Here is a 10,474-nt window from a genome sequence, read left to right on the forward strand (position 1 = left end):
TCCCCACATGGGGCAGAGCCAATGGCCCCCTTCCAGGGACAGTGCCCTTGTGCCACCCCCACAACCAGCCCTGCTCGGGACGGGCTCCCTTTGGTGTCCCCTGGGCCACCTCCATGGGGACACTGCGGGTGCCACCACCTCAATGCCCCTGTCCCCAGAGCCCCATGGTGGGGTCCCTTCAGGGCCATGGCGTCCCCGTGCATGGCGCGGGGCTGTGGTCAGGCTCGGCAGAGCCATGGGGACCCTCGGGCTCACTCACCGGTCACCGTCACCGCGGCCTCGGCACAGGCAGGACGTGGCCCAATTAGAGGTGACAGCGGGAGCCCGGGGCCAGCGGCCACCTCCTGAGGTGGGTTCGAAGATGGAGCCATGGGGGACGTGCAGGTGGCCCTGGGCGCTGGGCACCGGGGTGGGTGCTCGCTCCTCAGCACTAATTAACCGAGAGGCTCATTAGTGCCAGGGCTGTCAGCTGAGGAGGGCACCATTAAGGCCTGGGGTGCTGCAGCCACCGCACCAGCTTGGCACTGAGGGCAGACCCCAGGCCCCTCAGCCCCCCGCGGGCCCTCCTCTGCTCTCTGTCCGCTTGCACGGCCGGCTCTGCCGCCTCAGGGCCCGCCCCGGCACGGAGGCCGCGGTAGAGACGGGCACAAGAGCAAACGGGGGCAAGATGGCGGCCGGCCAGGGCACGGCGGGACTACAACTCCCATGGGACACCTGGGGCGGCGCGTGGCGCTGGGAGCCAATGGGCAGGGGAGGCGTGGCAAGGCGACCAATCAGGAGAGAGGGCCAGTCTGGAGCATCCGTTTGAATACGGAGCGGTGGCCGGTGTGGAAAGTGGAAGTGGGAGCCGTGACGGGGGCTTCGAGGGAGGGGAAAGAGGCCTGAGGGGAGCGAGTGGGGCTGAGGGGGCGATGTGGGGCGTCTGTAGGGGTTGTGGGGTGATGTGGTTCTCGAGGGGAGGCGGGGTGAGGGGTCCGAGGCGTTAGGAAGGGCTGTGGGACAGGGGCCTGGAGGGGGTGAGTGGCTGTGGGGCCCTGGACGGGGGGAATGGCTGTGGGGGCCCGGAGGGGAGAGGATCGGTGCCGGGATGGAGGGGATGTGGGGCCGTTGGGGAGGCAGTTGGGGGTTATACCGGTGGCTCTGGGGTTAGGGCAGGAGTGGGTGTGCAAGGCCCTGCCCAGCTTCAAGACCGTTCCCTTCAACCGCTTCACCCGCGCTGAGCCGTCGCCCTCCCCCGGAGTGTGCGAGGTCCGTTGTGCAGACGTTGGAGCTCAGAGCTGAGGCGTCCCAGCAGCCTGTGCCTGTCCCTGCTGCCACCATGGTGCCGTGTCCCCTGCCCGAGGAGGGCACCGTGGCTGTCATGGTGCGTGTGCGGCCCCTGGCCCGCAGTGAGCGGGCCCTGCACCCAGTCGTGCACATCGTTACCCAGCACGTCATGGTCCTCAACCCCGCGGAGCCCGGTGCTCCCCCCAGCAGAGCGCTGCTGCCCGCACGTGGGCCCAAGGGCAAGGACCTGGAGTTTGTCTTTGACCAGGTCTTTGGGGAAGAGGCCACGTAGGAGGAGGTGTTCCAGCACACCACCTCCGAGCTGCTGGACAGCATCCTTGACGGCTACAACTGCTCTGATGAGACCTGGTGAATGTCTTTGATCCTTTGGGAGCTCCTGCCCCATTTGCTTGGTAGAGCTGTGGGTTTATTTTGGAAGCCCCCAGGCAGTTGGGAGGGGGGACGGGGGGAGGCACAAGAGCAGTGCAAAACCTGCAGCCTTAAACTTGTTGGTGGCATCCCTTAGTGATGGCAAGTGTGATCAGGATGGGATGTGGTTTGTGGGAGAAATCTGGCTGGGCTGGGAAAGGCAAACAAGAGCGATGTGTAGTTTAACACAGATGAGTGGGAAGCCTTGTGCTTGTGCTGGGATAATCCAGGAGCTGGGTACGGGCTGGGATCTGTGTGACTGGGAGGGACCTATGGGTTCTGGTGGGCACTGACCTGAACAGGAGTCAGCAGAGCACTGTGTCAGAAGTGAAGGGAGGTTGGATCTGGGGCTGCATCCACAGGGGATGCTGAATTTCGGAGTGGGATCTAGGGTGAAGCAGCCACATCTTGGGGTGCTTTGGGGGTTGCTGTACCCCTCATGAACATCTCCCAGGCTGGCAGTTCTATGAAGCTGGGCCTGAAAGCTCCTCTTGTGATGCTGCAGCCCCTGTGCAGTTTGCAGGCTGTCAGCAGACGGTGCCTTAATGAGCACATCACTTGTGCGAGGCAGGTACCAAGCGGGAGACACCATGCTCCTGTCTCGTCATGTGCGGGGCCAGGCACTGGCGCTGCAGGATGCTATTCCTGGCTCCCTGTGTGCTGTGCGAGGCACTGAAGGCTGCCTCTGTCACCGTGCCCACCTGGCAGGCACGTCTCATGTCTCTATCTGCATAAAAGAACTCCAGGATACTCAAACAAGAGAGTCATGAGGCCCCTAGTGCTGCTAACAGGGAGAAGGGCCGAGGCCCTCAGATTAGTGTGTCCTGGTCTGATGGTGATGGTTTAAAGAGGGTGTTGAAAGATTGGGGTGGAAAAATGAGATGAATTATGAGGGCTGGATGAAGAAACACATTCTGGTGAGAGATGGGGGAATGGGGCTGCTTGGTTTATTAAAGGGAAGAGTCTGGAGGTGACTCGAGCATCCAAGTGGTGATGGTCTGGGGACTCACTCTGCTTCTGCTAAATTGGAGAGGCTGCAATGAGGAAATAACCTGCACTGAAGGCTACTGCAGGTCATGCAGAGGGTAATGAGCTTTGCCTCGTCTCTGGGAGCCTGGGAGCGAGCCCTGCTGCGGGGGTTGCTGTGGGAACATCTCCGCATCTCCTCTCCAGCAAGGAGCGGACGTTCTGCTGTTCCCGTTCATTCTTTCAACCATCCACCCTTTCTCCTCTCAGTGTTTGCCTATGGCGTGACCGGAGCAGGGAAAACCCACACCATGCTGGGCTCGGAGCACAGCCCTGGCATCATGTACTTCACTATGGTGGAGCTGTACAAGAGGATGGAGGCCAGAAAGCAGGAGAAGAGCTGTGAGGTCCTAGTCTCTTACCAGGAGGTGCATTGCGGCTGCCACAACTGGGTCACTGTCACTAAGATCTGGGGTTGATCCAGACCCCATAGTGCCACGTTCAGAGTGTTCAGGGTACCCAGTGTTCACAGGGCAGCCCTAGAGCCAAACTGGGAGCAGGCTCACCCTCCAGTCCAATGAACTGGTGTTACTGGTTTCTCCTGTCTGGAGTCGTGGCATTTTCTCTTCCTTGCCGTGGTGCATGTAGCAATGAGGGGTTCCTGGCTGGAAAGGGTTTAGAGGAGCTGTGGCAAAGTGAGTTGCTTTGAAGCCCTCCTGAGCTGTCCCCTAGAGCACCATCAGCTGCTCTCGGTGTAGTGACGTCCTGCAGGTGGTGTTGGGAGTGGGACACAAGGTCATGTGTGACCCTGGGGTACAAAGCTCCTCTCCCTGCTCACCACTGGGGAACCAAAGCTCAGCCTTACACTGAGTTCCCTGCTTCAGGTGTACAATGAACAGGTTTATGACCTGCTGGAGCCCAAAGGCCCTCTAGCTATCCGGGAGGATCCTGAGCGAGGAGCTGTGGTTCAGGGCCTCTCCTTCCACCAGGTAGGTATTAAAATGGGCACAACAGGTATAAAAATGGGCAGTGCTGCACCTCCACCAGTTCTGAAAGCAGATGTGTCCTGGAGATAGGGGGTGTATGAAGACAGGGGGGTGCCATCTGCAACAGCTCCTGGCTGGCAGCAAACATGAGCCTGAGCTGAAACGAGGCCCCCAGTGCTGCAGGATGCCAGAGTTGTGGGGGCTCTGTGTTGGGTTGTGTCTGTGCTTGCAGATGGGGCAGACTGGTATCATCCCTCTCCCTATTCTCTCCCAGCCTGCATCAGCAGAGCAGCTCCTGGAGATGTTGGCCAATGGCAACAAAAATCGGACGCAGCATCCCACTGAGGCCAATGCTGTCTCCTCCCGCTTGCATGCCATCTTCCAGGTGAGGGCTGGTGGATGCAGTGTCACTGGGGGTTTGTGCTTAAAAAGAGACGAGGAAGCAAGCCCATGCCAGGACTGGGGTTCCTGCCACTGCTCCTCATGTGCCATGGGGTAAAGCAGAGGGGTTGTAGCCCTGAAAAGAGAGGTATGAGGCTGAACAGGGCACTGGCCATGCTACCGCAGGACAGGACGTACTGGTCATGCTGGTGGCCACACCTCCCAGCCAGCTCCATGCTCTCAGCTTGGTGTTCTGTCTCTTGGGGCTGAGACTTCACTGTATGCTTTCGACTCTTGTTGCCTCAACATGTGGGAGGTGTACCGAAAAGCTGAGCCAGAGCAAAGGGGCTGGTTTGTGCTTGTGCCTTGAGCAGGCTGTCTCTTCCATTGTGTCTTCCTTGGCACTGAGCTAGGAATTACACTCCCCCAGGGGCTCTGTAAATAGGCTCCCCAGTTTCTTGGTGCTCTCCTATGCAAACCTGCCAGTTGATTTCAATTCCAGCCAGGCCCTCTCCTGAATGAGCAGGGCGGTCACGGCTGCGTGGGGAAATGGAGAGCTCTGACTGCAGTTTCAGTCTGAACCTGGTGTCTCACCCGTGGCTGCTTGCAGGGGAAAGCCCAGGTGTCTGGATGCTTTTGCAGCCAGCATCCCAGCTGGGTTTGTTGGTGGGTGCTGGATTCCTGCCTGCTGTGAATCCATTCGCTGTGCTGGAAATCTGCCCTTCCTGCTGCCAGCTTTGCCTCCTGGCAGGCACGCCACAGTGTGGTGAGGATGCAGGACCTGTTGCTGGGCTCCAGCACTTTCGTGGCACCTCCAGTCCATGCAGGCGTTGTTCCTGGGGAGCTGAGTGTGTTTTAAGGCTGTGGGGAAAGCATTTGCGTTCTCCAGGGAGACCTTTAGGGATGCAGAAAGGGAAGTTATGGAGCGATGCTGCCAGATGAATCTTTGTGGCTGTGTCCCTCCTTGCCCACACCAGCTAGGATCTGGGCTCAGCACTGACAGCCCTGGCTGATGCCTCCTAGGAGGCACAGAGATCCACTGCCCCCCACTGGTGTCTTGAGTTTGACAAAATCCACGGGGGCTGGGGCTCTGGGTGGTGTTTTGCCCTTTGGGGACCCAACCGGCTCTGCGCTGCTTGTGCACCAAGCATAGGGGATGCTGATTATTTTCCATAGCTCTGTCACTTCCTGCAGGATCCCTTCCATGGTTTTGCTCTTTGTGTCATCACTGAGTTTTTGGCTTGTCTTCTTGGCGTGCCAGGCTCCTCTCTGCCTCACAGCCCACGTGATCCACTTGGCCATCCTGTTCTAAACATCAGGCTCTTGCCCTGCTGTTGAGCTGCCTCCAGCCAACGACGCCTTGTGGAGCTGCAACCTCACCCCTCTCTGTCCTTCCAGATCCATGTGAAGCAGCAGGACTGCACTGGCAGCCTCCCTCGGGGTCTGAAGGTGGCCAAGATGAGCCTGATTGACCTGGCAGGCTCAGAGTGACCGTCGGTCGCCAACACCAGGGGAGAGTGGCTCAGGGAGGGTGCCAACATCAACCGCTCGCTGCTGGCCCTCATCAACGTCATCAACGCCTTGGCTGATGCAAAGCTAACGCTGTTCCCTACATGGCCCTGCTGGGCTCTGGCTCCCTGGGCTGGCTGAATGTGAGTGGTGTCCTCCAGTTTCAGTGCTGCTGGTGCTGTGGGGTGAGCGCAGCCATCCCCTTGTGACTCAGGGTTAGGAGCTGAGTGCCCAAGGGCCAAAAGCTGAGCAGATCCTTGATCTCTTGCTCCAGAGCAAGAAAAGCCACATCCCGTACCGGGACAGCAAGCTGACGCGCCTGCTGAAGGACTCCCTGGGTGGCAACTGCCGCACTGTCATGGTGGCGGCGGTGAGCCCCTCTGCGCTGGCCTATGAGGACACCTACAACACGCTTAAGTATGCCAGCAGGGCCAAGGAGATCAGGCTGTCAGTGAGGAGCTCCTGTTGTGGTGGTGATGTGTTGTGTGTTTGGGAGCTGCTGATGGCTGGGAGGGAGTCTGCTGCATGCTGGGGTAGATTAGTGGGAGCTTCCCTTATCCAGCGTGAGTTTTTGAGCCCTTGAGGTGCTGCTCTGGGCAGAAAGCAGCTGATGGAGCTGCAGACAGTGTGTGCCCAGGCTTCTGCTAAAGCTCCTCAGCCCAGAGCCTAAAAAGGCTTGTGGCTGTGGCAGTAGGTCCCTGAGTGCAGATTGTGTCTGCTGTAGCCACCCTGGGGCTCCATGGGGACTGTGGATCCTGGAGGAGGCTGAGGAGCTGCCCTACTCCGGTGTCAGGAGAGGGTATGTGCTGCCCCAGTGCTTCTTTAACCTCTGTCTCGTCCCTGTCTCTGCAGCTGAAGAGCAACACGCATAGCTCTGACTACCATACGTGTGAATATGTCGAGATCTGTGAGCAGCTGAAAGGGGAGGTGAGATGCTGGTGGGGAGGGCAGGGCTTTGTCTTTAGCTATGGTCTGTTTGGGATGCAAACCTCTGAGCTCCAGGGGTCATAAAACCATCTGAGCAAACAGAAGATCCGTCCTTGCAGGTGGCAGAGCTGTGGGCAAAGCTTTGTGCTTATGAGGATGCTGCCCGAGAGACAGAGACCCAGGCACCAGTGCCACAGGCTCCCTCCAGCATGAGCCCAGTGGAGCTGCCCAGGTGAGGATGAGGGGAAAAGAAGCAACAGAGCTTTTGTGTGTGAGCTCCTGGTGTCCCCTGTGTCAAGGAGCCTGCAGGGTTTTAGTGCTGGTAAGAGCCTAGGTGCCTGTCAGAAAGCAGATGAGCTGCTGGTGTGCAGCATCATCTCAACTCTGGCTGGATTTGGTTCTGAACCTGATGGAGCAGAGCACACAAGCACCAAGGGAAGCTGGGTTGCAAAGGCCCAATCTTCTGTCTGATCCATCCCAAAACTTCTCCTGCAAAATGGTGCTTCAGCAGAGGATCTTCTCTGGCTCAGTGCCTGCTGCTCTGGCTTCTGTAGGTTGGAGGAAGCTGTCCCAAAGACACGCTTGGCCCTTGATGATCAGGGGCAGAATGATGGAGAGCAGCAGGGGCTGCAAGCTGGTTTGCCTGTTCAGATGCACCTGGGATTGGAGGATGAGGTGAGAGGAGGGATGGGCAGCACAGGAGGGCTTGGCATGATGAGCAGGGCCCAGAAGAAGCTGGGGCTCTCATGGGATACACTGGGCCTGCTGGGAGATGACAGGAGCTCAGCGGGTCCGTGTGTCCTGGCTCAGCACGTGCTGGGCTGTGGTTTGCTAGCAAATCCCCTTAACTCCCCAGGTAACAAGCATTTTGGGGACCAAACTCAGCTCAAATGTGGGCTAACCCTGGGCTAGATGGGTAAGGAATTTTGGGTGATTGCTCCAGGCTCCAGAGGAAATGCCTACCAGCAGCCCTAGAGCATCCCATCGGGCAGATCTGCAGCTGGAACTGAAGCAGCCGAGGCTTGGAAGAAACAGCCCTTGGCAGGGGCTGTCCGGCCACGGCACAGAGAGGTGAGTGTCCTCCTGCCCTGCCTATGTCCTCTTGGTTGCCTGTGGAAGGTGGGTTGTCCACCTGCTGTTGCATGTAGCCGTCCTGGGGATGGTCTAGATGAACACGGGCCCACATCTTTGCTGTCAGATGATTGCCTGCCCTGTACAACAAGGGATTTGGCTCCTGGGATCTAACGCCATGGAATAATCTCTCCTGGAAATGCCAGCTCTGAAGGTTTCCAGGCACAGCAACTGTTTGAGCCTTAAGTGTGTGTTGTTAGTTCTGAAACTATCTCTGAAGTCTTTCTTCCTGCCTTGGCTCCCCCAGGTCCTGCCCTGGCAGGGCTCCCACAGCACCATCTGCTCATGTGTCTGCCCCGAGCATCTTGGCAGAATGAACCTCTTTAGAAAGGCCTCCTGGGGGAAGCTGGCCTTGATGTGGGCCTGGATCTGTCTCTAACCAAGCTAACGGGTGTCTGAAGGCCAGCAAACAGTCTGTAGGTGCTGGCTGGTCCCTTGTGTACCCAGCAGGTGAACACACAACTCGGTATTCTCTAGGGAGAGATTTACATTTGGGCACCTCGTAGCTTCAAATTTGCTTCTCTTCCCACAAAACTCTGCTAATGGGCTCTGCCCCACCTGAGGTGGTGTCTCAGAGGTGATGCTGGTGGTGCTGAGCCTGTGTTTCTGGTGACACTGGCTCAAGGTCACCTGCTAACTGGTTCATGTCTCTGTCCCCAGGCCTGTGGCCTCTGGCCTGAGTGGCATCCGGAAGCTCTATTCCGTCCTGAAGGCTGCCAAGCTCCTTACCCCTGAGTTGGTCCTCGTGCTTGAGGAACTGGCCCAGCTGGTCCCTCAGGCCACTGGTGGAAGCCCTGAGCAAGCTGTGCCTCTGATCAGAACTGCAGAGCTCAGCGAGGCCACCCCAGCTAAGAGGATGAAGTGGAGCTGTGATGGTGAGGATTTGGGTCTGGGACAGTTGATGCTGGCCCCTCTCCTTTGTCTCCATGGTTTGTTTGCCCAAGTCACCCTGGCTGTGTCCTCGGCCTATGTGTGACCAGGGCTGAGCTCTTCCTCCTCATCCTCATTGCTAACACGTGAACCCAGCAGCAAGGCTGTGGGCTCTGCAGACCCCATTTTCCTGGGAGAGCTCAGGCATTGCCACAGGCAGTTGCTCTGGGACCAGCCTGGTGCCTTTAGGCTGCCAGGGGCAGGATTCCTTGTGCTGGCTCTTTTCCTCTGGGTTTAATGTGGTTTGATGGAAACAGCCGCTGGGAAATGCCTGCCGTAGGGCTGGTTGGGCAGATGTGCACTGAGCTGTGATGGAGAAGAGGGGGATGCCCGGAGGTCTGGGGATTCCTGGGAGCTGCAGGCAGAGAGGTGACTGCTTCTTTCCTGCTCCTTTAGATGAGGCATCTGTCACCGTGTATGGTGCCCCTGTGATGAGTGCCACCCCTCAATGCCTGCAGCAGCCTGCTCCATTCTCTGGCCATCTGACAATGGCTTCAAGCCCAATTGAGAGCAGAAAATCTGAGCTGGGCAGTGCTTCCCCATCGGGACGTCCCCGCAGCATCAAGAGGCAGACAAAACGCCAGGAGAGATGTGGGAGGGCAGCAGAGATTCCCAGGCCACACAGCCCAGGCACCCCCTGGCTCGAACCTGCAGCTCCAGCATCCCCTGGCTCCCCAGTGTCACTGGGTTACACCCCCAAATCCTGCCCAGCACCAGGCACCAGAAGCCGTGTGCCCCTGGCAGTGTCAGCTCCCCAGAGCCAGTGCTCCCCGCCTGCCCACGAGCTCAATATGACCTTTGAGGTCTGCCCGGGACAGCAGATCCCCCAGCGCCTGTTTCCGTGCCTGTTTCCGTGAGTCTGTCTGAACTCTCTGACTGGGAGAACAGGCAGTGCCAGCAAAGGAAGCAGGACGGCCCCTTCATGCCTAAGTAAGTGCTGCCCTGCATGTGTTGAGTGTGTTTGGGGATCTCCCCTCTGTGGCCCTGCTGTCTGGAGGAGTCCTTTGTGGATCACTGCAGCTCTGCTAAGAGGGGACACTTCTGTTCCCTGCAGGGGGATGGCGCTGCCTGGTTGCCTCTCAGCCTTCTGAGAGCAGGTGGTCAGATCCATCCCCTAGCACTGACCCTCTTTTCCTTGGCTACAGAGCCCCCATCCCAGCGTTGGCCATGAAGAGCTCCTCCATCCCCAAGGCATCTGCACTGAAGCAGAGGCGAGTGGAGAGGTGAGACAGCCACCAGCACCCTGTGCCCCTCAGTGCTCTGTGCAGGCAGCTCCTGCCTCTGCTCCCCCCTGGGGCTTGAGCCCCCATCCTTGCCTGTGTCTGTGCCACCTCACCTGTGACAGCAGGGAATGATGGGGGCCTCTGCCCTGAGCTCTGGGGTTTGCAATGGTCCCTTTCTCTTTCACAGCATTGCCTTCCCCTGCCTGGGTGGGCTCCAGAGCTGCACTGCCCAACGTGAGCGCAGCAGCAAGAGCTGTGTGCAGCCCTCCCGCATCCCAGGTGAGTCCTGTGCTCCTCCGCACCCAGCCAGGCACGCAGGGAACCCCTTTCCCTGCAGCATGATGGGCTGTGGGAGTGCTCCCTGCCTCTGCAAGCTGCTGCTGTGCCAGCCCCATTCTAGTCTGGGAGGCAAACACCTGGGGAGGGGATGTTTGGTGCTGCTGGAAGATGCCGTTTGGGGTTTGCTGTTCCTGGCTGCAGCCACAGCCTTGGGAAGGGTGCTGGGTACTTGGAAAGGGGTGGGAAGGAGGAGGCTTGGATCCTCCTCAGGAGGGGCTCTGGGTTTGCTGCTGTTGCCCAGGAGCTGCTTCATCTGTTTCTCTCCTCTTGTCTTCCTTAGAGCCTCACTGGGGGAACAGCACCCGGAAGGGCAGCAAGAGGACCCCCAGAGAACTCACCCCTATCCCCCCTGCCCTCGCCCCCCAGCCAATGAAGCTCTTACGCTGA

At 58.8% G+C, this 10,474-nt stretch overlaps 1 protein-coding gene across 1 annotated transcript; it reads left to right on the top strand.

Moving 5' to 3' along the window:
- Positions 1–1,318: 1,318 nt before the first annotated feature.
- On the top strand, positions 1,319–10,474 carry KIF18B (kinesin family member 18B; the record flags this gene model as incomplete). Its single annotated transcript, XM_080633494.1, is given in 18 exon segments — positions 1,319–1,555; positions 1,559–1,625; positions 2,932–3,089; positions 3,546–3,650; positions 3,922–4,032; positions 5,427–5,516; positions 5,520–5,624; positions 5,812–5,988; positions 6,390–6,464; positions 6,584–6,696; positions 7,019–7,139; positions 7,408–7,535; positions 8,256–8,470; positions 8,922–9,116; positions 9,237–9,378; positions 9,671–9,748; positions 9,936–10,027; positions 10,368–10,474. Coding segments are annotated over 18 exon segments (2,316 nt in total).

This window comes from Psittacula echo (assembly GCF_963264785.1).
Source record: "Psittacula echo genome assembly, chromosome: 23".
NCBI lineage: Eukaryota > Metazoa > Chordata > Aves > Psittaciformes > Psittacidae > Psittacula > Psittacula echo.